The sequence below is a fragment of the Sus scrofa genome, chromosome 16 (assembly GCF_054392235.1).
Source record: "Sus scrofa isolate SSC_HxYL_T2T_F1_AM1 chromosome 16, Sscrofa_HxYL_maternal_Yorkshire_Landrace_v2.0, whole genome shotgun sequence".
In the NCBI taxonomy this organism is placed as follows: Eukaryota; Metazoa; Chordata; class Mammalia; order Artiodactyla; family Suidae; genus Sus; species Sus scrofa.
This window is the reverse complement of record NC_139398.1, coordinates 33484280-33510968: the sequence shown is the minus strand read 5'-3', so window position 1 is coordinate 33510968 and position 26689 is coordinate 33484280. Positions and strand designations below refer to the sequence as shown.

Below are 26689 nucleotides of genomic sequence, written 5' to 3'. Positions count from 1 at the left end.
CAGAGTATGGTGCCCCTATATTATGCTCATTGAACTTGACTGGCCCTCAACATTGCCAGACTTTTATTCTTTGTTTCTTTAGTCCGCTTGCTCTTCATTCTCTACAGTAAATCTTTCTGATTATTGCAAACCTTGTCTGCTCCGTTTGCGACTCTCTCATATTCTAGTAATCATCAGCTTCTCTCCTTGAAGATGTCTTTATTTTCTGCCTCCTAATGAAAAAAGAAGTCATCAGCTGACAGCTCTTTGCACACATTTTCACGAACAAACCTACCTACTTACCTATCCTTTCTTTCCCTCCAAGGGTGGAAGAGTCACTCTTAAAGCTAATCCCTCTTCCCTAAATATGGACCCATACCCTTCAGCTCTTGCTGCCTATACTTAGAGCTTCCAGTTTCAACCAAGCATGCACAGATTTCTCATCCTTTGAAAAAAAGAAACCAAAGTCTAACCCTTTTCAGCTTTCTGTCTTTCCCCTTAATGATTTATTCCTCATCACAGCTGAATTTTTAGAGAGAATTTTTTTTAGGTATAAATTAGTACAAAAAATTGCGCAGCTTGTGGGTTTTTTTTTTTTTTTTTTTTTCTGGCTGCACCTGCAGCATATGGAAGTTCCCAGGCCAGGGGTCAAATCAGAGCTGCAGCTGCCATCCTACACCACAGCCATGGCAACACTGGATCCGAGCCACATCTGTGACCTATGCCACAGCTTGTGGCAACACTGGATCCTTCACTGCTGAGCAAGACCAGGGATCGAACCCACAACCTCACGAACACTGTTGGGTTCTTAACCTGCTGAGCCGCAATGGGATCTCCCAGATTGTGTTTAGTTTGACTTTTTCCTAAGTGAATACACCCATATAATCAGCACTCAGATATGATATATAACATTAACAACATCCCCAAAGCTTCCCTCATACCCCTTTCCTAGTCATTATATTCCCCAAAGGTAGCCGTGATTCTGACTTCATCACCATAGATTAGTTTTGCCTGCTTTTCAACTTGATACATACAGAGTTATAAAGTATGTGCTTTTTTTTTTTTGTTTTGCGCCTTTCTTCCTTTTTTACTCACATATTTAGAAGATTCCTCTATGTTGTATGTCCCAGTATTCTTTTCTTTTTCATCTCTGTAAAGTACTCCATTTTGTGAATATACCATAGTTTATCCTGCCTATCCAAACTTCTTAAATGAATTGTCTACATTTAGTGTCTCCATTTGCTTGCTGCTTACACTTTCCTTACCCATTGAACCCTTGTTTTCTACTTTCCCTTCTCCACTTATGCATACAGACTCTTAATGTACTTTACCTCTTAGCAGCACTTGATTCCATTGTTTTCTCTCTCTACTTTCAAATACTTTCTTCTGGTTTCTATTCCATATACTCTTAGTTTTCTTCCATATCCTTCTGTTTCAGTCTCCTTTGCTGGCCTCTCCTCTTGTTTGTCTGCCTTTCCTTTAAAAGTTGATACTCCTTAGGGGTTAGTCTCCGTTCTTTTCCTTCTTATTCATTCTCTATACTCACCCTTCTAGATCTCATAAACTGATGTTATTTCAGTACCATTGAAGGGTAATGACTCTGAATCTATCTGTATTTCTGATCCTTTCTCCTGAACTCTGGAACTGGCCGGCCAACCACTCCCTATGCAGCTCCTTTGGAATATGTCCTGCTACTTCAAAATCTGTATACTGACAGCCACCCTTCTCTCCTGCTTCTCACCACACCACCGGCCCTTACCTCTCTGAATAGTTCCAGTTTTGTTCCCTTTAAGTCCATTCTCTGTGCTGAATGGTCTTTAGAAAACTAAAATTTGAACATATCTCCTTTCTGTTAAAGAAAATGATTCCTCATTATTATTTGGGTGGAATCTAAATTATTCATGAAAGCTTTAAAGGTTTGACTTTAGATTTATTCAAGTCACTTATGCTGTCATACTCTCTCCTGGTCACTGTGGCCTCCTTTTGCTCCCAGAAGTATGCTTTGCTCTTCCCCAAAATTAGTATTAGAAAAATATTCAGCCATCTGTTATAGTTTGTTCAGTATTATTATTCAAAATCATTTATTCATGAAAAGAGCCATATATTAAAATTGAGATTCACATATTTCTGGTATTTTGAGATTGTACAGACATAGCATGTGTTTTTTAATCACTTTTTTCCTAATCATCTAGGATTCTGTTACCTTTTATGCAGTCATATGCAAGATCAGGAGGGTTTTCTATCACTGGAAAGATCAAAACTGCACTGATTGAGAATGCAATCTATTATGGCACCTACTTGCTGATTTTTGGAGCATTTTTAATTTATGTAGCTGTAAACCCACACTTGCACTTAGAATGGTAAGAAAATCATGTTCTTAACATTGTTTCTGTGTCCAGTTGCATTTTTAAAAAATAAAAGTCTCATATGTAGGCAAATAGACTTTTCATTGAGAATCCTATTGTTACGATTTTTAGATAGATTTTCAAATTTTGTATACGACTAAAAAACCTAGTTTTTTTTCTCATTGGAACTTGTGAATATTTTTCTTTTGTTCTGTTCTGACTATAATTTGAGGGCATATTTCTCCTTAATGTTAGATTTATCATTACAGTAAAATTGAAATCTGCATTTTTTTTTTTTTTTTTTTGACCACGTCTGTAGCATGTGGAAATTCCCAGGCCAGGGCTTCACTTCGCACCACAGCAGTGACCCAAGCTGTTGCAGTGACAACACCAGATCCTTAACCAATGGCACCACAAGAGAACTTCTGAAATCTGTATTATACTTGCGATCTGTAATATATGTGTAGAGTCAGATCTGAAAAGTTTAGGAATAGAGTAGTAATGAGAATCCTTACTGTTGGAGTCCATAGATTTGTGGGTATGCTTCAAAACAAGTTAACATTTTTTAAAATTCAATAAATTTTATTATATTTATAGTTGTACAGCCATCATTACAACCTAATTTTAGAATATTTCCGTCAAACCTCCAGCCCATCCCTCCCCCCAACCTGTCTCCTTTAGTAACCATAAGTTTTTCAAAGTCTGTGAGTCAGTTTCTGTTCTGCAAATAAGATCATTGTATCCTTTTTTTAGATCCCACATGTAAGTGATGGCATATGATATTTGTGTCTCACTGTCTGGCTAACTTCACTTAGCAGGATAATTTCTGGGTCCATCCATGTTGCTGCAGATGCTGTTATTTCATTCCTTTTTATGGCTGAGTAATATTCCCTTGTGTATATGTACCACATCTTTTTTTTTTTTTTTTTAGGGCCTCACCTGAGACTTAATGGAGGTTCCCAGGCTAGGGGTCCAATTGGAGCTGTAGCCACTGGCCTATGCCACAGCCATAGCAACACCAGATCCGAGCCACGTCTGTGACCCACACCACAGCTCATGGCAACGGTGGATCCTTAACCTACTGAGCAAGGCCAGGGATTGAACCTGTGTTCTTATGGATACTAGTCAGATTCGTTTCTGCTGAGCCATGACAGGAATTCCTCTACCACCTCTTCTTTATCCACTCCTCTGTTGATGGACATTTAGGTTGCTTCCATGTCTGACTAGAGTCATGGTTTTCTCCAGAGAGATGCCCAGGAGTGGCATTGCTGGATCATGTAGTAATTCTATTTTCAGTTTTTTGAGAAATCTCCATTCTGTTTTCTATAGTGGTTGCACCAGTTTACATTCCCACCAACAGTGTAAGAGGGTTCTCTTTTCTCCACACCCTCTCCAGCATTTATTGTTCGTAGACTTTTTGATGATGTCCATTCTGGCTGGTGTAAAGTGGTACCTCATAGTAATTTTGTTTTGCATTTCTCTACTAATGAGTGATGTTGAACATATTTTCATGTGTTTTTTGGCCATCTGTATGTCTTCTTTGGAGAATTGTCTGTTTAGATCTGCTGCCCATTTTTTGATGGGTTTGTTTGATTTTGGTATTGAGCTGTAGGAGGTGTTTATATATTTTGGAGATTAATCCCTTGTCAGTCACTTCATTTGCAAAGATTTTCCCCCATTCTGTGGGTTGTCTTTTCATTTTGTTTATGGTTTCCTTTGCTGTGCAAAAACTTAAGTTTAATTAGGTCACATTTGTTTATTTTTGTTTTTATTGTCATTACTCTAGGACAGGGATCCGAGGAGATATTATTGTCGTTTTATGTCAGAGTGTTAACAAACAAGTTAACAAGTTAACATTTTTTCAGAGTTAAAATTTTTTATCAGGCTCCTCTTGGTTAACATTGAAAAAGAAAGCACCTAATGAAAAATACGTTTTCCTCAAGATCATTTTGTCAAGTTATCCAGGATTCTAATTCTGATAGAAGCTGTGTTTCCTGTGTTAACATCTATTTCTGTAGTCACACTCTTTCACTTTTCATTAAAACACACATTATCTGCTGTTACTGAAAGAGTAGCTGAGGATTTGAAGGTTGAATTTTTTTCATATAAAAATATAGCTATCCCTTAGGGCAGTTGTTTTCTGAAAAACCACTTAACACTGGTTAGTTTTGTTTTCCTTTTTTTATCAGAAAAATTTATCTACCACAGTTCTCTGCTTATGTTTTCCCTTTCTTAGGAACCAGCTTCAGACAATTGGGATAGCTGCCGCAAATACCTGGGGTCTGTTTCTGCTTGTGTTGTTGTTGGGGTATGGCTTGGTAGAAATTCCTCGGTCATACTGGAATGGAGCAAAAAGAGGTTATCTACTAATGAAAACTTATTTTAAGGCAGCCAAATTGATGACAGAGAAAGCAGATGCAGAAGAGACTTTAGAAGATGTCATGGAGGTAAGCAAGTCTAAAGCTTACAGTCAGTAGTCATCAAGTTGTGTGTATTTCCTTTTGGATACACTGTTGGTTTTGTTGTTGTTATTAGTACACTGATGGGCTTTAGACTAAAAATTTGGTGATGTGCAATTCTTAAGAATGTCTCATCCATTCGAATGATTTCTAGTTGGCTGTTTAGCTTTGTGAGGTATCAGCTCCATCTTCTAACTGACAAAAATCCAAGGAGAATATATCCAGCAGTGCAGGATTATACTTGTTGTCTTGAGAGTAACTTTTTTTTTTCTTTTTTAGGGCCACTCTCTGGCATATGGAAGTTCCTGGGCTAGGGGTCAAATAGGAGGTACAGTTGCTGGCCTACACTATAGCCACAGCAACACGGGATCCAAGCCATGTCTGTACCCTACACCATAGCTCACAGCAATGCCGGATCCTCAACCCACTGATCAAGGCCAGGGATCAAACCCATGTCCTCTTGGATACTGGTCGGGTTCATTTCTGCTGAGCCACAATGGGAACTCGTTTTAATAGTTAAAAGACTCAAAAGTTTCCCAGATTAGATAAAAGTTATATGGTTACTGGGACATAGTAGAAGTGAAAATACAATCACAGGATACCTCTTCGTGAAAATTTGATCCAAAGTAATCCCACCAAGCATGGAAACCTCTTTAGAGAACATTTTGCATTGGAAATTGTATCTATTAAGTTTTGTTTCCAATCTGTAATCTTAATAAGGCTTACTTGTACTCACTTGTGAAATACATGACAGAGTTGTTGAGAGTACAAATTTCAACAGTATACACACAAAAAATGCAACAAATTGTAAAATTTTGCTGTTAATTTATTGTATATTATATAATGTATAATCAAGTTTTCATGTATTCTATGTATATTTCATGTATAATATATAATATATAATGGAACATTCAGAGGTGTGCTAACAAGTCAACAAAACTTTAAGACAGCATAGACATGGAAAATTGTTATGTGATGATGCCTCAAGCATCTTTTAACTCAATTCTTGTCATTCCTGTTTTTAGGCCTTGCTCATTGACCTCAGAACGAACTGTTATTGGGATACTTTGCTCTTACTTCTTTAGCCTGATCAAGTGCTACTCAGGCCCTTACTCTCCTTTCCCATTAGTCACACTTGACCTCTTTCACTTCTCTGAAACTCCTTGGAGGCCTTAGTACATGCTGCCCCTCTGCCTGGAATATTTTTGCTCCTTCCTTTGGTTGGCTGACTCTTATCCTCAGTTTAGCTTTTTATCTCAGTTTAAATAACCAGTTTGTCAGGAAGTCTTCCATGCTAGATTAAACAGCAGTTTTCACACCATTTCTGTTTGAATAATGTCTGTTTTCATCACTAAGCTCAGCTCCTCGATGGGAGCAGTGTCTGTTGGTACAGGTTATTCATGGAACTTGCATATTTTAAATTGTGATGGATATTGCTAAATTATTTTCCAAATAGGTTATGTCACATTTTACTATGTATAGCTGTGCTTTTCCCCCCATAATCTTACCTCATTACATAATAGCAATTTTTTATAATTTTATAAGAAAACTCATTTTAAAAATTTGTAATTTTTTTAGTACAATTGACTGTCTCTTCAGACATTTATTAGTCTCTTGCTTCTTTTGTATCTTTCTATTTTTCTGTTGGTTTGTAGGAGCTCTCCATGTATTAAGAATAGTGATTTGATTTTGCCATCTATTTATATGTTTTTCGTAACTTTGGCTGTACGCCAGATGGTTTCTCTTCTTCGAGTTTTACATCACTTAAGGCCATTCTCTGCCCTGCAATCAGACTGTTCTTTTTAATATCCTGGTTGGTTTGCTCTTGCCGCTCAACCTAAACATGCTATTTCTTCTGCCTAGAACACGGATTACAACTTTTTAAAAATTTCAATAGGATTATAGAATATTGTGATTCTTTGGTAACTAATGGTTCTAAACATTCCCCTCCCTAGCCCCTCTATGCCTTTCATACTCATTAAATTGTTTATTTAATCACCTCATCACCACACCATAGTGGAAGACTTATCACAGCATGTCTTCCCACCCTACTCTCCAGTATGGGTAGAGGTGACTTTATACCGAGCATGGTGCTGATGTATAGTGTACTCTTAATTTTAAAAATGTGGAATGAATCATTGGTTTTGACTACTGTCGGGTAACCTCCCATTGGAAAGGGGCAGGTGCTTTGTGACATTTTTAGCTTGTTCTGCTTTCTCTGGTTTCTTTGTATTTTAGGTAATGAGATAATTGAGCTTGGTGAGCAAGGTAGAAGAACACATTCCAGTTCTTTTAGGATTGCAAAGTTTGCCTTATCTTTCATGACTTTTTACAATGCTTATTCATCTTTGTGGACCAAGTAATCAAAAGATAAGGCAGTAAATCTAGAAAATTATAAAAAGTGGAACCATGTAGATATAGCTAATCTATAACTTTGTGTTTTTCTTTGTGTTCTTAAGAACTTTTATTCAGTGAACGGAACTTTATGTTTATGCTATGTAAGTAATTTGGGTTGAAACTTGTTGGACTATACATAGTACTAGAGCATCCTCATTTGAAACATCTAATCTGTAGAAATAGAAATAATTTTATTTATCTTGCTGTTTTTATAGGAGGTTCGTAAAGTAAATGAGAGCATCAAGTATAACCACCCACTGAGAAAATGTGTTGACACAATACTTAAAAAGGTAATTAAATATTCTCATCTCTTTCCTTTTGAAGTAGAAATTTATATAATATTATAAAAGCGTCAAAAAAGTATGAGAACAGCCTATGGTTGAGTCTTACAACTCCCTTCCATTTTCATGAAAATATTAACCATAAATGAATAGTAATTTGTACATAGAATTTGTTCTTTTGCCATTATAGTTTAACACTATTTATTGGCAGTATTTTCCTTTGAAATTTGGCTATAGAGGTTATGTTAAATAATGTATTATGATTGTCATGACACGATGATAGAGATGGACCTTTATAGTTTGTAAGTGTCATTAAATGTGCTCATTAAAGGCATATCTCCTGTAAGAAAACAAACTAGGTGCTCAATAATCACTTTTGATTAGCTTTGTACATGTTATTTTATACTATAGTACATATTTCATAAAATGAATGACATTATAAGATGTTTAATGCAGATATTTAATAAGAAACCATACAATTAAGGTTTTGATGCATTAATATTGAATTAAGGTTATTCATATGCTTCCAAAAATGATTATTCCAGAAATGAGTTCCCCAGTTGTCTTCTGTATGACTACAGAACCACTGAACTGCTATTTTTCCTGTATTTAATTTAATTTCTTTTTCTTTTTATTATTTTATTATTATTTTTTTTGACTTTGATCCTTTTAGGGTCGTACCTGTGGCACATGGAGGTTCCCAGGTTAGGGGTCTAATCGGAGCTACAGCTGCCAGCCTATGCCACAGCCATAGCAACGCCAGATCCCTAACCCACTGAGCAAGGCCAGGGATCGAACCCGCAACCTCATGGTTCCTAGTCAGATTCGTTTCCACTGTGCTACAACGGGAACTCCCTGATTTAATTTCTTTTTAAATACTTGTACATAAGTATTTTTTATCTGAGATAACGTTGATTTATAGCATTATATAAGTTTTGTGTGTACAACATTATATTTCTGCCTCTCTATACCCCACACCATCCTCACTACGAAAAATTTATTTTCCATCAGTCACCATGCAGTTGATCCCCTTCACCCATTTAACTCTACTCCTTACTACTACTCTATTCTCTCTGTCTACATGTTTGTTTTTGTTTGGTTTGCTTTCTTCATTTATCTTGTTTTCATTTGTTTATTAGTTTTTTATATTTATATATATTGCATATATGAGTTAAAATCATATGGCATTTGTCTTTATCCTGCTTTTTTCACTGAACATAATACCCTCAAAGTCCATTCATGTTGTCTCAAACGGCAAGATTTTATCTTTTTTTTTTAATAGCTGAGTAGTATTCCATTGTGTGTGTGTGTGTGTGTGTATGTGTGTATGGATAGATGGGTATGTATCTAGAGAGAGAGAGATAGGTATAATGTCTTTTTTATCCATTCATCTGTTGATGGGCAATTAGGTTTTTTCCCTGTCTTGGCTATTGTAAATATTGCTGCAGTGAACATGGGGTAGGGGGTGCAGATGTCTTTTAGGATTCATGTTTTCATACTCTTTGGATAAATACCCAGAGTTGGGATAGCTGGATCATATGGTAGTTCTGTTCTTAATTTTTTGAAGACTCTCCATACTGTCTGTCATAGTGGCTGCACCAGTTTACATTCCCACCAGCAGTGTGTGATGGTTCCCTTTTCTTTGCATCTTTGCCAACACTTGTTGTTTCTTGTCATTTGGATGATAGCACTTCTGATGATGTGAGGTGATAGCTCATTGTGGTTTTGATTTGCACTTCTCTAATAATTAGTACTTGTTGGCCATCTGTATGTCTTCTTAGGAAAATAACTGTTTGGTTCCTGTACCCATTTTTCAATCAGGTTGTTTGTTGTTGAGTTATATGAGTTCTTTATATATTTTGGATATTAACCTTTTATTAGATATTTCCTTTACAAATATACTTTCATTTGGTAGGTTGTCTCTTCATTTTATTGATGGTTTCCTTTGCTGTGCAGAAACCTTTTAGTTTGATCTATATAATCACATTTGTGTGTTTTTGCTTTTGTTCTCTTTGCTTGAGGAGACATATTTAGAATGATATTGCTAAGACCAGTGTCAAAGAGTGAACTGCCTGTGTTTTCCTCCAGAAGTTTTATGGTTTCAGGTCTTACATTCAAGTCTTTAATCCATTTTGAGTTGATTTGTGTGTATAGTGTGCAATAGTGGTATAATTTCATTTATTTGCCTGTGGCTGTCCAGTTCTTTTCGTCATTTTAAGTCTGTTATATTGATTACTGGCTAGTGTTCCTTTTGGCTAAGATGATAGTCTTGGCAACAATTCTCTCTAATCATTTCTCTTACATTTTCTACCTTTTGAGACCTATTCAGGGAGGTTAACTAACTCACCCAGGTTCCTATAGGTATTAAATGACTAATACTGGAGCAGATGACTCCAGATCTGGAAGATGTTTGTGAGAAAATTAGAAATGTCCAAGAATGAAAGACTTTTAATAAAAATAAATTTGCTTATATTTTTGCAAATAAAATTTCTAAAAGCCTAATTTTCCCTTTTAGTGCCCTGTAGAGTATCAGGAAAAAATGGGTAGGAACATGGATGATTATGAAGATTTTGATGAAAAGCGTAATACCTATCCAAGTGAAAAAAGTCTGGTAAAACTACATAAACAGGTAACTTTATTAATTGTAGCCTTTTAACCTTTGGGATGGTTTTAGTAAGATCTATAATTACTCCTCACAAAAAAAGAATTTTAAGTAAATGTGTATCAGGAACTTTCTTTGACCCTGTCCTCATATTCTTCTTTGAAGTGTTTTAACTTTGTGTTTTTCCACAGGGGTACTGTGGACGTCTTGGGAAGGAGAACTATTCACTGAGCATAACTGTTACATATATTATAGAATATTAACATCCTTGGCCATACCCAGTAAATGCTCTAGCACTTCCTCATTTCTGTGACCCATACTTGCTCCTTTGTGGGGAGTTGAATCACCATTGCATCAGAATGCTGACAAGTATACCTCCTCTTCTCTTTTTTTTAGGTGATTTATTCAGTTCAGAGACATCGTCGAACTCAAGTACAATGGCAAATTCTTTTGGAACAAGCGTTTTATCTAGAAGATGTTGCAAAAAATGAAACTAGTGCTACTTGTCAGTTTGTTCATACCTTTCAATCACCAGAGCCAGAAAATAGATTTATTCAATATCTTTATAATCCTACAGTTGGTATGTAATTTGATATACATTTCAAAGTTTAATACTGATCATTTTTCTGAAGGAAAGTATATATTTTCAACAATGGAAAGTCAAATTATATTTGTGTTATTTGTTTATATCATGTGATAATGTTATGTATCTGATGAACTTCTTCCCCCATTAAAAAAAACTATTTTACTTATCATATAACATATAACCTATCAGCTTCCATTGTTACGTCACAGATAACCAAAATTCTATGAAAATTATATGTGATATATCAAGCATATTTTGTAAATGTAATATGTACTTAAAACAATTAGAATTTTAAGCAATTTTATATCAGTCTTGGATCTCTTCTTTAGTCTTGACATGCTCCTAAAATGTTCTCCTAAGACTTTCTCTTTGATTATTTACATTTATTAGTCTGTTTATAAAACCTACATTCAAAAGTCATAATTATTTTATTCTCCTTTATGATTATATAAATGTTATCAAATTTAGTGTGAGGAACTTAATGAAAATACCAAAGTGTCACAGTGTCAGTGTTGGAAGTGAGATAGGAGGACAACCAGGACAATGAACTGTTAACTGTTCACTTGATTCTCTTGTTCATGTTTGGTCTTGAGTATGAGGACATACTGGCCATAACAGATATCTCAGAAAACTTCTTCAGTGAAGATCTTTTTTAATTAAATAAAGGAATGATGTGATACTTGTTTTCATTTACTCAGCAAGTATTTGAGCATATATATGCTGTGTATTGGGTGCTTGATATATATCACTGAACAAAAAAGGCAAAATCCTGCCCTTGTGGAGAGAGAAAAACAGGCAATATACACATAAAGGTAAACACAGTGCTGAATAGGTGGTTGGTTATAGATATTGGGGAAGAATTCTGCTCTGCAAATACAGAGTATCATCAGTGTATAAGTGGACCAGGATCAGGATAAAGTCAGTGAAGAAGTGATAGGACAGAGAAGAGAGAAAATCTGAGGACCAAGCCTGAGGCACTCCAGAATTTAGATGGGAGGGTCCCCCTGGCCGGCCATCCTGTGGCATATGGAATTCCCGGGCCACGGATCAGATCTGAGCAGCAGTTGCAGCCTACTCCGCAGCTGCAGCAGCACTAGATCCTTAACCCATTGGGTTGGGCCAGGGATTGACTCTCCGTCCCAGCACTCCAGAGATGCCACTGATCCCATTGTGCCACAGCGGGAACTCCTAGACATGACGGTGATGTGGAGGAACCAAGAGAAAGATTAAAGAAGGAGTGGCCAGTGAGATCTGAGGACAACCAGGACAGTGAAGTGTTTTCAGGAAAAGGCCTATAAAGTACCTTCTCAAATGTTACAGAGACGTAAATTATCCTGGATATTAAGATTTGACCATTGGATTTCAGAGAAGTGAGGTGGGAAGAAGGGGAAAAAAGCCTGATTGAAGTTTGAAAGAAATTAAGAAGGAGAGCAGTTACAGACAGAAGAGACGACACTCAAAATGGTTTCCTTATGAAAGGGAATAGAGGAAAAAGGGAGTAGCTGAAGGAGGATGGTGGGGTTGAGAGAAAGTATTGCACGTAATTTGCAAATGATACCTTTGAGGAAATTGGGTGAGACTGAAGAAAGTGGCTGGGAAAATGTTCGTATATAAGAGAAACGAAATGGGAAATAGTGAATAGTGAGGAGAATGGCCTTAGCTTCGGAGGTAAGGCACAGATGTACCTGAACAGGTGAAATGATGTAGTCGTGGGCCCTCAGGGAAGTTCTCTTCTTTCAGCTTCTAGTTTCTCAGTGAAATGCTGAGACTGAGTATAGGACAAGAGATTTTGAAGATTTGAGGAAAGAAGGTGCAAAATAGTTGCTTAGGAGAGTAGGCATGGGAGAAGAATGGTGAATTACAGTAGGCTAGCCTTGCAGTGCTCTGGGTCTACTTGAAGCTAAGTGATTAAGAATTTAAAGTGACGGGGTTTTCATTGCAGCTCAGTGGTAATGAACCCAACTAATATCCAAGAGAATGTGGGTTTGATCCCTAGCCTTGCTCAGTGGGTTAAGGATCTGGCATTGCCGCAAGCTGTGGTGTAGGTCACAGATGCAGCTTGGATCCTGAGTTGCTGTGGCTGTGGGGTGGGCCAGCAGCTGTGACTCCGATTCAACTTCTAGCCTGGGAACTTCCATATGCTGCAGATGTGGCCCTAAAAAAAAAAAAAAAAAAAAAAAAAAGAATTTAAAGTGAGACAAATCAGTAAAGTTTTGTGTCTTAGTCCTGCAGTGTGGAACTCCATAGATGCAGGCTCAGGGTAGCCAAGGAGTTAGATCCAACCAGAGTGTGGTTTAGCTTAGCAAGTACAAGGAAATGAGAGAGGGCAAAGGAATTAGGATATTGGAGAGTGATTATCCTCGAAGACTGTGGAATCTGAGCTGGGTGAAGAAAGCAATAAGGACATCAGGGTGTTTAGTGGCAAGAAAAAGGTGGTAGAAAAAATGGATTGTTTGTGCAGGGTAAGTTAGTGGAGTTGGAATATTCGATAAAGGTATTGCTTGGAGATAGGAATGCTGTAATGAGATGATAGGATGAGTAGTTGAGGTAGGTTTGAGGACAGACTCATTGAAGGAGGGGAGATCAAAGAAGTGAAAGATCAGGGTGTTAGAAGGAGGATCGCCTATGTGGGTATTGAAATCACCAGGAATTATCTTGTGAGTAAGGGTTGAAAAGACGCAGAGTGAGCTAGGAGCTCAGCTCTTCAACAAATGAAGTGAAATATATAGCCTTTTCAATTTGGTGAGCTTTCTTTTTTAAAACTTTTTTTTTTTTTTCTGCCTAAAGTGAGACTTAACAAAAAGTTGTCTAAAGTGTTCTCCTTGTGGCTCAGCAGTAACGTACCTGACTAGTATCCATGAGAATGAAGGTTCAATCCCTGGCCTCACTCAGTGGGTCGGGAATCTGGCATTGCCATGAACTGTGGTGTAGGTTGCAGACGCTGCTCGGATCCCGCGTTGCTGTGGCTGTGCCGTATGCTGGCAGTTGCAGCTCCAATTCAACCCCTAACCTGGAAACTTCCATATGCCACAGGTGTGGCCCCAAAAAAAAAAAAAAAAAAAAAAAAAATTTCCTGAATTGTACAAAGAATTCCCATATGCCTTGTACTCGGATTCTTTAAGTGTTAACATCTTACTTTAAGTCATTTGCTTTATCTTTCTATATGTATTTTTTTCCTTAATCTTTTTAAAGTTGAATCCAGACATGGTACTTCATTACCTCACAATGTTTCAGTGTGTATTATCTAAAAATAAAGATATTTTCATACACAACCAAGTACAATGATCAAAATAAAGAAATTAGCATTGATACAGTATGATTATCTAAAGATTTTGTTAAGATTTTGTTAATTGTCTCAAAAATATTCTTTGCAGAAAAATCCCAGATCATGCATTGCATTTAGTTGTCACATCTCCTTAGTCTTTTTAAATCTGTGACAATTTCCAAATCTCCATTTGTTTTATAACATTGATGTTTTTGGAGAGTACAGGCCAGTTTTTTATTGAATGTCCCTGAATTTGAGTTTGATGTTTCCTCATGATCAGGTGTGGGTTCTGTATTTTTGGCAGGAATGCCTCAGCAGTGATGTTATGTTCTTGTCAGAGCATCATAGCGGAAGGCCCCAATAACAGTTTGTCCCATTACTGGTGATCACTTTTAGGATGCTGTCTGTCTGGTTTCTCCACTGTTCTTCTCTTTGCAATTACATATCTTGTATGGAGGTATTTTGAGGCACTGTAAATGCACTGTTTACTCCTTTACGGTTTTCCTAATCATTTTTTTCTTTCATCTTTCAGAGTGGTACTGGGAATGTCTTTTGCGACCGTGGTTTTATAGGATACTTGCTGTGGTATTGTCCATCTTCTCCGTGATTGTCGTGTGGTCAGAGTGCACATTCTTTAGCACGACACCTGTCTTATCCCTCTTTGCAGTCTTCATACAGCTGGCTGAAAAAACATACAACTATATTTATATAGAGGTCAGTTTATTTTGTATCTGTCATAAATATATGTCAGTTTATAGTGTAATCTTTAACTATTGTATCTTTTCTTCATATATTTATTCAGTAATAATGAAAGCAGTGAAGTTTCCCACTTATTATTCAGATTTCCAGAAATGAGCTTCATCATTTTACCCAGACAATAAAAACCAAGAACTGTTTTTGAGGAGAGATGAAAAAGTGCAAAATAGTGCACAATATTTTTATGAGAATACTTTTATCCTCTTTATGCCAGTGAAGCTACTTAACTCTTCCACATGAAGAGTTGCCAAGGGAGTGGGAGAACAGGCTCACTTCAGGAGGTAGATCTGAAACATGTAAATAAGATGTGGGACTGATTGAGACGTAGCTTTTTTTTTTTTTTTTTTTTTTTTTGGTAATTTCATTTTCTTAGATGATTAACAAAACTGTTAAACCATGTTTAAATTTTATGTCAGTAAATGTTAGCGTGAATTAAAGGATAATGCTTGTGATGGTGTATCAAATGCTAAGTCTGTTAGTCTTAAATGAGTTTTTTGTTTTATTTTGTCGTTTTAGATTGCTTGCTTCCTTTCCATCTTCTTCCTGAGCATCTGTGTTTATTCTACTGTGTTCAGGATTCGTGTATTTAACTATTATTACTTGGCTTCACATCACCAGACTGATGCTTACAGCCTTCTTTTCAGTGGCATGTGAGTAAATTGTATTTAGACTCAATGAAAATGTCTCTATTGCATGTGTTTTTATAGAGCTCTCCTTTATTTTCTTTTTTTAAAAAAATTTATCTATTTACTTGTCTTTTTAGGGCCTCACCTGCAGCATATGGAGGTTCCCAGGCTAGGGGTCGAATCGGAGCTGTTGCTGCCGGCCTACCCCACAACTACAGCAATGCCAGATCCAAGCTGCATCTGTGATCCAGCTCATGGTTGCTGGATCCTTAACCCACTGAGTGAGGCCAGGGATCAAACCTGTGTCCTCATGGATGCTCGTCAGATTCGTTTCCACTGAGCCACAGCGGGAACTCCTATTTTCTTGTTTATAGGTCTTTCACTAACACCTGAGTTACATATCTGTGATCTAATTGACTAGTTTTAAGTATTAATTAGATGCTTATTGATTGCTAGCTAAATCTTGCTCGAAGTTTAAGGTTAAAATAGGTATGCTAGAATAGGAAAGAAAGAAAGACAGTGAGCCTGGACTTACCAATTAGAGCGTCAATAAATAGGTTAGTCATAATAGGAACATTTGAGGAATTAGAGGCTAAGTCAGACCTGGAAAGTGTTCTGAGATTCAGTGGCCTTGAACTGAATTGTAGAGGACTAAGAACACCAAAAGAATAACTTTTTGCCAAAAGATTTATCAATAGTTTAGAGAAATGGCTCCAGCTTGGGCTAGGTTGCACAATCTATTATTTGTTCATATTGTTAAGTCCGTCATGTTAGGTTTTAATAGCTTCAAGAGGAATTGATAACTGAAGCATCTTATCTTTAAAGAGGATGTGATTAATAGAATTTGCATAATGTCTCCCAAGTAAGTAAGTGTAGTTCACATGAAGGATTCAAAGTATATATAGATGAGAATAATAGTTACAATGATCTGAAATGTTCTTAATGTATTTCAACATAATATAAAATATATTCTGCTGCTTTATTTTTTACATATTGCATTTATAAATGCTTATTGCAGGTTATTTTGCCGTTTGACTCCTCCTTTATGTCTTAATTTCTTGGGACTGACCCATATGGATTCATCCATCTCTCACAAGAATACACAGCCAACTGCTTATACGTCTGTAAGTTTGGTCAGAAAGAAAAGACTTCAGATTCATTACTATATGGGCTGCTATTATTGTGAAATTTTTTTTAGTGCTAGAGAAGAGTTCTGTAGAATTTTTAGTATCTTTTTAAAAATCATTAAAACTTACTTTTTAAAGACATGTATAATTACTAATGACTAGATAGAAATGATTTTGCATTCTTTTATTATAAAAAAATTACTTTTTGATTCACACAGATTGTCCAGCTGAGCATTATAAATAGACCTGACTTATAATAGTGTTCACTTTTATGTTTATGGTCTTAGTGCATTTGATGATTTTCAGTAATATTTATAAAATATTAATTTTCTTTAGGAGACAATCTTAGTAAATAAGCAAATTAAGATATAACAGACAGGAGTTCCCGTCATGGCTCAGTGGAAAAGAATCCAGCTAGTAACCATGAGGTTGCAGGTTCAATCCCTGGCTTTGCTCAGTGCGTTAAAGATCTGGTGTTGCTATGAGCTGTGGTGTAGGTTGCAGACCCGGCTTGGATCTGACATTGCTGTGGCTGTGGCGTAGACCAGTTGCCACAGATCCTATTTGACTCCTAGCCTGGGATCTTCCATATGCCATGGGTGAGGCCCTATGTAAAATAGACATATAACGTATGAGTTTAAGGTTTACAACATAAGGTATGTATTGTAAAGTGATTACCACGATGAGTTTAGTTAACATTCATCCTTTCACAGTTATAATTTCTTGTGATGAGAAGTTAAAAATTAGTCTATTTAGTGCTTTATTTCTACTTTTTTACTTTTTTTTTTTTTTTTTTTTTTGCTCTACCTGTGGCATGTGGGAAATTCTTGGGTCAGGGATCAAACCTAACCCACAGCAGTGACCAAAGCCACTGCAGTGACATCGCTGGATCCTTAATCTGCTATGCCATAAGAGAACTCCTCATTTCTTTTTTGAAAACTACAAATTCATTGATATAAATGGTTATGAGCAAATTGTCTAATGATGAAAAAAAAAGAAAGATATAGAACTGTACTAATTTAATTTTTCTTGTTCCTCAGATTATGGGTTCCATGAAAGTTTTATCCTTTATTGCAGATGGGTTCTATATATATTATCCTATGTTGGTGGTAATTCTCTGCATTGCTACTTATTTTAGGTAAGAAACTTAACGTCATTTATTTTTCCACATACTCTTAGTCTGATTTGGATGTCTTTTCTCCTTAAAGCTCTTTTAAATCACTGGTTGAGTTTTTGTTGTTTGTTTTATTGTAAATTTGGGGATGCCAGGGATAGTTTAAAGGGATTGCTTGAGTGATTGGGTTAGGTTCTCCCTCTGAAGACATTTTCAAGAAAAAGAGAGAGAGAGCTATTCTATTACAAGTATTTTGTTAGTCACAAAGTGATAGGATTAGTTACAAAATGTTAACTCTAAGTCTTGGCCTTTGATACTGGCTGACAATGTAGCTTATAAAACACCCCATGCCCGTTTTCTATCTGGTAACATAAATTGGTCTTAGGGTTTTCCCCACAGTCATTTTGGGGTTTCTAGATGCTTCAGATCATAGCCAGCACAAAGGGTCAGGTGAGGAGCAGTTGTATTTAGGCAGTACAGGGCTGCTCTTTTTTGTCTTTTTTTTTTTTTTTTTTTTGTCTTTTTGCCATTTCTTGGACCGCTTCCACGGCACATGGAGGTTCCCAAGCTAGGGGGTCTAATCGGAGCTGTAGCCACCAACCTATGCCAGAGCCACAGCAATGCGGGATCTGAGCCGTGTCCGTGACCTACACCACAGCTCACGGCAATGCCGAATCGTTAACCCACTGAGCAAGGGCAGGGATCAAACCCTCAACCTCATGGTTCCTAGTTGGATTTGTTAACCACTGCCCCACACAGGAACTCCAGGGCCGCTTTTTTTATAGAATCCAAAAAGGTGGTAGAATCTTGGCGGAGGTAAAACTTAAAAGGAGTTAAAGGACAAGGGTGCTTGGCTTCTCACACCCTGTCTTCCCTACTTCCGCATGTCAGGTGCCTTCCTCTTGCAGTCTGCCTACCACCCTCATTGCTGCTTAAGTGCTCCATGACACACCAAAAGTGCCACTTAATGAAAACTTTACTGATAGTAAGTTTTATCCAACCGCTTTTCATTTAAATCTTCCAATACCATTATAGAGTTATCATAAATAATATATGTGTTCTAACAGTAGAGTATTGAGTAAACAGACAAATCTTGTTCAAGATAAATTCTCTACTGATTTTTTAGAAACATCTATATTTTACCTTTTCATAAGTAAAGGAGCTAAAGGATTATAATTTAAAATAAAACTGTTAATACGAACTGATGAAAAAATCTAATATTTTCAGTTTTTTTCCCATAAGGTAGAAAAGACAGATGCTTATACTATGAAAATGATGTATTAAAGGAAAGAGACCAGTCATCCTTTGAATGTCTAAAACTAAATTTTTATTATATGCTTACTCATTTTAAAAGTTTATAAACTGCAGTTGGAACATTAAGACCTTGTGATGTGTAAATCATGTCTTCTTAGGTTAGTAGTTACATTGGTAAGATTAGCATTTCTTCTTATCTTATTAGGTTGTTATATGGATCAAGGAATAGATGGGTGGGATAGTGGCTTGGCAATTATAAAATCTTAAACAGATATAAGGATTATGTCAAAAAGGAAAATTGTTAAACTTAAAAATAATTCCTTAAAAATGTTGTTTTATAGTTAAGATAAACTTTGAGTGCCAATTTGTCATTAAGGGGAAAAAAGATCATATTTTTCAATTTTCAAACTATAAAGATAGGTATTCTGTTATAGGAGTATGCAGAGCAATGCCTCATTGACATTTCAGTGGTAACTTGACTTTATAGGTCAATTTTCCTTTGAAATGCATCCATAATTAGTCTAATTCCCATATAACTAGCCACACAGCCATACCCAGAGCTAATATTCATGTGTAACTGCCTGGAGAGTATAAAGCTGTTTTCTGACACTTTAGAAACGTCTAAGACCTTCCCAGAGACAGTAATCTAGTTGGGACTTCATATCCTGGAGTCTCGTATTTTCGCACGATATGAAAATGGTAAGGGAATATTTAAAGTCACAGAATTAGCATGACCACCCACCTGAAACCCCAGTTTTACTCACTGGTAGGTCATACCAAACATTCTTTATGTATTCAAACAAGCAGATACTTTATGAACTAGCCAGATTTTTTCATATCACTAATGTAAAATGGGAAATCTTCACTTTTTAAAAGTTGTTTCATTGTCTTCCCTTCCTCCTAACACACATAATGCACTTGTGTGTATATACACGCAGCACACTCCTTCTCTGCCTTCTCTCTCCTTCTTCCTCTCTCCATCTTGCTCCACGTGTGGTATTTAGGCTTCTGTACAAGTACATCAGTGAAAAAGTTTGAAAACTGAGGTAATGGAAAGAACTTGTCTTTGTTTTTTCTTGGACTGAAATTCTCAGCTCTAAAATTTATTAATTGATCTTTAGCAAAATATTTCATTCCCCAGCCTCTGTTTCCTTTTCTGTAAAGTGATATTTATCTCTTAGAATTATAGTAAGAATTAAATAAGAGAGTATCTGTAAATTGTCTGATGCATAAAAGGAGTTTAGCAAATATTAATCCTTCCCTCATGTGTCATATTTTGTGAGTATTCCCATCCTGCACAACAATGAAGTTTAAAGTAAATACCAAATTAGATGCAAAATGAGAGCCCCAAGAGAAGATATAGTAATCAGTTCTGAGTTTATAATAACATTTATTTGAATAGAATTGACTAGTTATCAGGATTAAAAAATAGAATATGAAAATCAATTTGCATAATTAAGACTTTGTAAACCACAATATTCTACACTTGTAAATACTGTGTTTTTGTATTTTCAGTATTAAAATTGCTGTTTGAGGTGTTCCCATTGTGGCCCAGCAGGTTAAGTACCTGATGTAGGCTCCGTGAGGATGTGGCTTCAGTCCCTGGCCTCCCTCAGTGGGTTAAGGGTGTGGCATTGCTGCAGGCTATGTCATACATGCATCTCAGATCCAGTGTTGCTGTATGGTGTAGATCTCAGCTGTAGCTCTGATCCCTAGCCTGGGAACTTACATATCCCGCAAGTGCAGCCATAAAAAGAAAAAAAAAAAGAATTGCTATTTGAATATAAGAAAAGAATAAATTGCTTTTGTATTATAGACATTGTTTAGCATCCTGGTATAATAATCTTCTGAAAGTATGCTAATGGCCTAACAATTTGATCTGTAAGAAATCTGAGTACAGTGCATATACCATGGTCAATGGAGTACTGGGCATTTAAGCGTCTTAGAAAGAGAAGGAAGTACTTCTTAAAGAAAGGCAAATGTAGCTCTGTGTAACCTGACATGATAACTAGCAATAAAACATAGTCTTCTTTAGGGTGAAAGTACTTAAAGAACAATTTGTCTCAATATTTACAGTGTGAAATATGCTTATCTTTTGAAAATCTACTTTTACTAGCTTGGGAACTCGTTGTTTGAATCTACTTGGTTTCCAGCAGTTCATGGGAGATAATGATATGACATCAGACTTAGTTGATGAAGGAAAAGAATTAATCAGACGAGGTAAGATTTGTCTTTTAAAACAAATGAAGCGAAAGTGCTAAGACTCCAAGTACAAAATTAATGTTTGTATAATTTGTAGTTTTTAATCTTAGAAATTACAAACTAATGTGTTTTAGCTAAAATTCTACATAAAGCATAGCAAAAATAATTTGAAAACATAAATGATTGTTTCATCTGTTCTTAAGAAATTACGCAGCAGAGATTATTAATATGTCTGCAACTAAATAATACCCTTGTTTGGTGTTGGAATCATTTTCCTGTTTGCCTTGAAATAAATTTGCCAAGTTAAATATAATTATAAAACTCATTAAAGAATGGCTTTAATGCTGTATAGGAAATCATTCAAGCCAAGGCTAGTTTTTAGAATGTGCTGATTGTTAACAACCTGTTAGAATACATGGGACTCTACTAGAACCTAATCTCAAAAGTGAATATATCAAATTTCCTGATGTTAGAGTGGATGGTAGAATGGGGGCGGGGGAGAACAACAACACTTGAGTTTTTGGGACATTGGTTCTTAGACATTCTCCCTACTTGGGTCTGGGGTTTTTCGTGTGATCTTATTTGAATGTCAGGCAGAATGTGTTATGACTCTAAGATAAGCTACTATGGCCTTCACATGCTTCACAGGAAGGTGGTGTCTAATGAATGTTATAGTTCTACCGCTTTTTGCATTAATTAGACTTCATCTGGAGTATCCAGTCCTGGGTTAGATTTTCAAGAGTAAGACTGAGAAGTCAGAAGGAATTTAGAGAAGGATAGCCAGAATGATAAGTCTGTAAGGGCATACCTTACAGAAAAAACAAAAAAACCAGTGGTTATATAGTCAGAAGAGAGTAATGAAAAAGACTTTTAAGTAGAAAGAAATATGAACTTAATTTAGAAGATAAGACATAGAGAAAAAGATAAGTTACAGAGAAACAAATTTTAAGTCACCATGGAGAAGTACTTCTTCCTCAATAAAACTATGTAGATAGAGCCTAAAAGGCCATCTCCAACAGCAGTAGAGAAGGTATTCTTTATGGAGTTAGGTGACCTCTCTGGTTCCTTCCGATAATAACCTATTACCTTTGACTTTGTAGTAATTTAAAGGAAATTGGTCATAGCTGATACCTTTACTTCAGTTACTCTACATGTAATTAAACCATGTTAAACCAAATTTGAGACCACTTTTCTGTCTCTAGAGAAGAGAAAAAGGCAACGGCAAGAAGAAGGTGAAAATCGAAGAAGAGTAAGTACAGTACTTACTAAATTGCTGTAGCCTAAAGATTAATGGTGAAATATCCTAAGAATATTATTGATTTAGAATAATTGGTTAAAGACCAAAGAATAGTGGAAAAATGACATAGGATATATTTTTACAGAAAGTAGTTTCAGATGTACATGCTAGGTATCCTGTCAGACCTTTTCTTTATATATACATATATATATATATATATATATTTTTTTTTTTTTTAAACTAGAGTTTATTTACAATGTGGTGGCAATTTTGTCAGACCTTTTCCAAAAAGTCATTAGTAATAAACTGCTTCATGTCCAAGATCTGTTTCTTTCCTAAGGTAGATCCAGGTGCTCAGTTTTTTGAATACATGAATAACTTTATTCATATAAAGATATTTTGATTGCTTTTAAAGATATTTTGATTGCTTTAAAATTATGCTATTTTGGATAGTATGACATTAATTTTATTCTGCTTTAATTTTTCTGTAGTCTTTTTAGGCAAAATAACCTCCTACAGAATGAGAAGGCAAAAGATGCAAAAAGTCTGGTCATAGTTACCACAAATTTTCAAAATCTGAGTGGTCCATACTGGCAAAGTGAAGACTCAGGAGACATGATAGTTGTCTTTGTTTGTTGTATAAAGGGAGACTTGTTCTTTGTTTCAGAAGACATAACTAGAACCAAAGAGTGGAAGTTACTGGAGATAGAGGTCACCTCTCTGGGAAAACTTCCATGGTTTATACCAAAATTGCAACAGGATAGGAGTTCCTGGCATGGCTCAGTGGTTAACAAACCTGACTAGCATCCATGAGGACTTGGGTTCGATCCCTGGCCTAATTCAGTGGGTTAAGAATCCAGCATTGCCGTGAGCTGTGGTGTGGGTCGCAGATCCCAAGTTACTGAGGCTGTGGCGTAGGCCTGCAGTTACAGCTCTGATTAGACCCCTAGCCTTGGAACCTCCATATGCTGCAGATGTGGGTGGCCCTAAAAAGCAAACAATCAATCAAACAAACAACAACAACAAAAATTGCAACAGGATAATCACATAGAAATTCCCATGTCTTCTAGTAGAGAGCCAAGTAGCATCTGGCATGGCTATTTTAGAATGAAACCCTGCACTGCATGGGAGATTAAATTAGGGCCTCTAAAGTTCCTTTCAATTCTAAGAATTTAATGAGTAGAATCCGAGGTAATATGGTTGTAGTGCAGCTAAGACACAGTGTCATGTGAATCATTACCTAAGTATATTTGTATACAACTCTGATTTTGCTATCAGGAAATGACTTTTTCAGAGTTCCTATCGTGGCTCAGCGGAAACGAATCTGACTAGTGTCCATGAGGACACAGGTTCAGTACCTGGCCTCGCTCAGTGGGTTAAGGATCTGGCATTGCCGTGAGCTGTGGTGTAGGTCACAGACATAGCTTGGATCTGGTGTTGCTGTGGCTGTGGTGTAGGCCAGTGGCTTCAGCTCTTATTTGACCCCTAGCCTGGGAACATCCATATACTGCAGGTGCAGCCCTAAATAGATAAAAAAAGAAACGACTTTTCAGGACTCTAAGATTTGTTTTTTGTTTTTTGGTTTTTTTTTTTTTGGTGGAAGAAAATTTTGTTAACATCTCATTTACTGTCATGAATTATTGTAACTCTTACATGGTCAAAGTCACTTTATCATAGTTGTAATGTTATTTTGACATTTTAGAATTCAATAACTTAATTATAGCTAGCAAAGTTGTCTGTAAATGTCTGTTCACATTAAGGTTGATAACTATTTAAATCATGTGGAGATAAGAAAATTATTGATCTATGATTTTTAAAGACACTGCTAATTATACTGATTATCTGATGAATTTCTGATGAAAAAGAATTTGATTATATTATTCTATGTATATAATCTGTTAACACTGATTAATTATTTTCTGACTGTGTGTGTTCTTGTCTTATATATGTATTTGTGTTTCTTTCCTAGGAATGGAAAGAACGTTATGGTCACAGTAGAGAAGATTCCACTAGAAACAGGAATGTTCATGTTGACCCAAAAGAATCAAACTTCTCAGATATTAGTACCAACAGATGTAAGTAATTTGTTGTCTAGTTTTCTTAGAAATTTTTTCCTTATGCTTGCTTGCATAGAGACTGAGGACTGGGTTACCCATTCAGAAATGCCTGTATAGAACTATTAAATGTGTTTCTGTAGTGACTTTTCTTTTTCATCCCTCAGTGAATAGGAGGAAGAAGACACTCAAATATGCATTCTGGTAGGAGAAGGAGATGTCAAATGAATAGTTATAAAACTTTTTCAGGAGTTCCTGTCGCGGTGCAGTGGTTGACGAATCCGACTAGGAACCATGAGGGTTTGATCCCTGGCCTCGCTCAGTGGGTTAATGATCCGGCGTTGCTGTGAGCTGTGGTGTAGGTCGCAGACACGGCTTGGATCCCGTGTTGCCATGGCTCTGGCATAGGCTGGTGGCTACAGCTCCGATTCGACCCCTAGCCTGGGAACCTCCATATGCCATGGGGGTGGCCCAAGAAATGGCAAAAAGACAAAAACAAAAACAAAAACAAAAAAAAAACTTTTTCAATCTAAAAGAAGCATGCTCAGATTTGGGGTTTAGGAAGATGAATTTGACATCTATATGAAGCATGATTTCAGGAAAGTGAGACATAGAAAGCAGTTTGCTATCTGTTTTAGTAATACAGTCCAAAAATGATGAGGGTATAAAGTAAGCAGTGACCCTGGAGATGAAGAAGAAAGGATGTGTTTGGATAAGATGTAAGGCAGAAGAAATAGGAGAAAGCCAAAGTTTCAATTAAAGCTAGAATATAGAGGCAAGATTCTCTGAAGAGATTTGGAAGCTTATCATGGATTTGGAGTTTACGGAGTGGAAGATCTGGAAGTATAGGAGAATGGTTAAGAGAAGACAACCTGGCATGTAGTAGGCAGTATTTGCTGAATTAATGAGAGAAATTATGAAGGACAGAGTCCACAAATTTAAGGCAAAACTTTTGCCTTAAGTTTTCAAAAAGAACTATGTTATAGTTAGGTTTTTTTTTTTTTTTAAATTGAAGTATAGTTGATTTACAATGTTGTGTTAGTTCCCAGAGTGATTCAGTTATACACACACACACACATAAACATACATATATATTCTTTAGTAGATTATTTTTCCATTATTAGAGGATATTGACTACAGTTCCCTGTGCTATACAGTAGGACCTTACCTTTTATCTGTTTTATATGTAGAGTAGTATGTGTCTCCTAATTCCAACTCCTAATTTTTCCGTCCCTGACCACCCATTCGCCTTTTGGTAACCATAAATTTATTTTCTGTCTGTGAGTCTGTTTCTGTTTTGTAAAGAAGTTTACACCAGTAAGATAGTTATTGGACTGCTCATAATAACATTATGAAAATTCAGGTTATTTATAAAGAAAACCCCTTTCACATAGAGAAGAGAGAGTTAGTTTTCTAGATCTGTGCTGACCAGGATGACCATAAATGACCATTAGCCACATATGGCTGTTGAAAATTTGCAGTGTAGCTGTGTTGTAATGAAAATATTTTTTATATATTGCCTTAAACATATTAAAATTGATTTCACAGTTTCTTTTTTACTTTTTTAATGTGGCTACTAGAAAACTTAAAAGTAAATATGGGGCTTGCAGTTTATTTCTGTTGGACATTACTGTCCTCAACTCTTGCCTCATAGGAGAAAGACTCCAGCCTCTCTTGAAGACTTCGAGTTGCTTACACCTTAAGGAAAATCCTAGCAAGAAATGAAATGTAGCAAGCCCTGGATTCACTGTGAAACCAACTGTAACTTGATTTGATATGAAAAATTTCACTGTTATTAGACCATAGTTAAATATTAAGTCTGCATGGTAGCTGCTCTTAAGCTTAGACTGACTACAAGGGAGAACGTTTCTTTGTTATTTTCTATTGTACTCTTAGTCATTTTAATATGATTTTAAGGTAACCATGTAGTTATCTTTTCTTGATGTTTTCACAATCAAAAGTCAGATCCTTTATAATCTCCACTTTCCTTATGTCCATAGAATGTGACCCATAAAGACAATAGAAGGTAATTTATTTTTTCTTCCTTTGCAGCAGCATCCAAATATACTAGGGCTAGTAATAGGACTGAAAGGGACCGAATAGAACTTCTTCAAGATGCAGAACCTTTGGATTTTAATGCAGAAACATTCACTGATGATCCTCTTGAATCTGAATCAGAAAGGTAAGTTCCAGCTGTGTCATTTTGGCTCTAGCATTCCTCTGAAATTTTAATAACATTCTGACTTGATGAGATAAATACACATAAGGAAAATTTTCATTTTTACTACTAATAAAAAGCATATTAATGATCCTTGATACCTTTTTATGCCTCCTGATGCTTTTATATGTAAAAAATTATAGCATCCAGTAGTGGTAGTTGAAATTAGTAGCTTCCTAAGTATACT

The 26689-nt window shown here is 36.1% G+C and overlaps 1 protein-coding gene across 22 annotated transcripts in view; it reads left to right on the top strand.

The window, feature by feature from the left end:
- Positions 1 to 26689, top strand: part of LMBRD2 (LMBR1 domain containing 2) — a 61350-nt gene that overhangs the window by 14010 nt on the left and 20651 nt on the right. For 9 of the 22 annotated variants that reach the window (XR_014831132.1, XR_014831133.1, XR_014831131.1 and 6 more), the window contains exons 5-17: positions 2172 to 2339; positions 4561 to 4771; positions 7396 to 7470; positions 9977 to 10090; positions 10460 to 10643; positions 14447 to 14628; positions 15187 to 15320; positions 16315 to 16420; positions 17464 to 17561; positions 20908 to 21011; positions 22196 to 22242; positions 24200 to 24305; positions 26337 to 26466. Coding sequence is in view for 12 of the 22 variants with exons in the window: in XM_021076992.2 (XP_020932651.1) it covers positions 2172 to 2339; positions 4561 to 4771; positions 7396 to 7470; positions 9977 to 10090; positions 10460 to 10643; positions 14447 to 14628; positions 15187 to 15320; positions 16315 to 16420; positions 17464 to 17561; positions 20908 to 21011; positions 22196 to 22242; positions 24200 to 24305; positions 26337 to 26466 (1659 nt within the window). In the remaining 10 variants the exon portion in view is untranslated. Of the gene's footprint in view, positions 1 to 2171; positions 2340 to 4560; positions 4772 to 7395; positions 7471 to 9976; positions 10091 to 10459; positions 10644 to 14446; positions 14629 to 15186; positions 15321 to 16314; positions 16421 to 17463; positions 17562 to 20907; positions 21012 to 22093; positions 22243 to 24199; positions 24306 to 26336; positions 26467 to 26689 lie in introns of all 22 variants that reach the window. The other 13 variants (XR_014831134.1, XM_085002064.1, XM_085002065.1 and 10 more) reach the window with 3 other exon arrangements.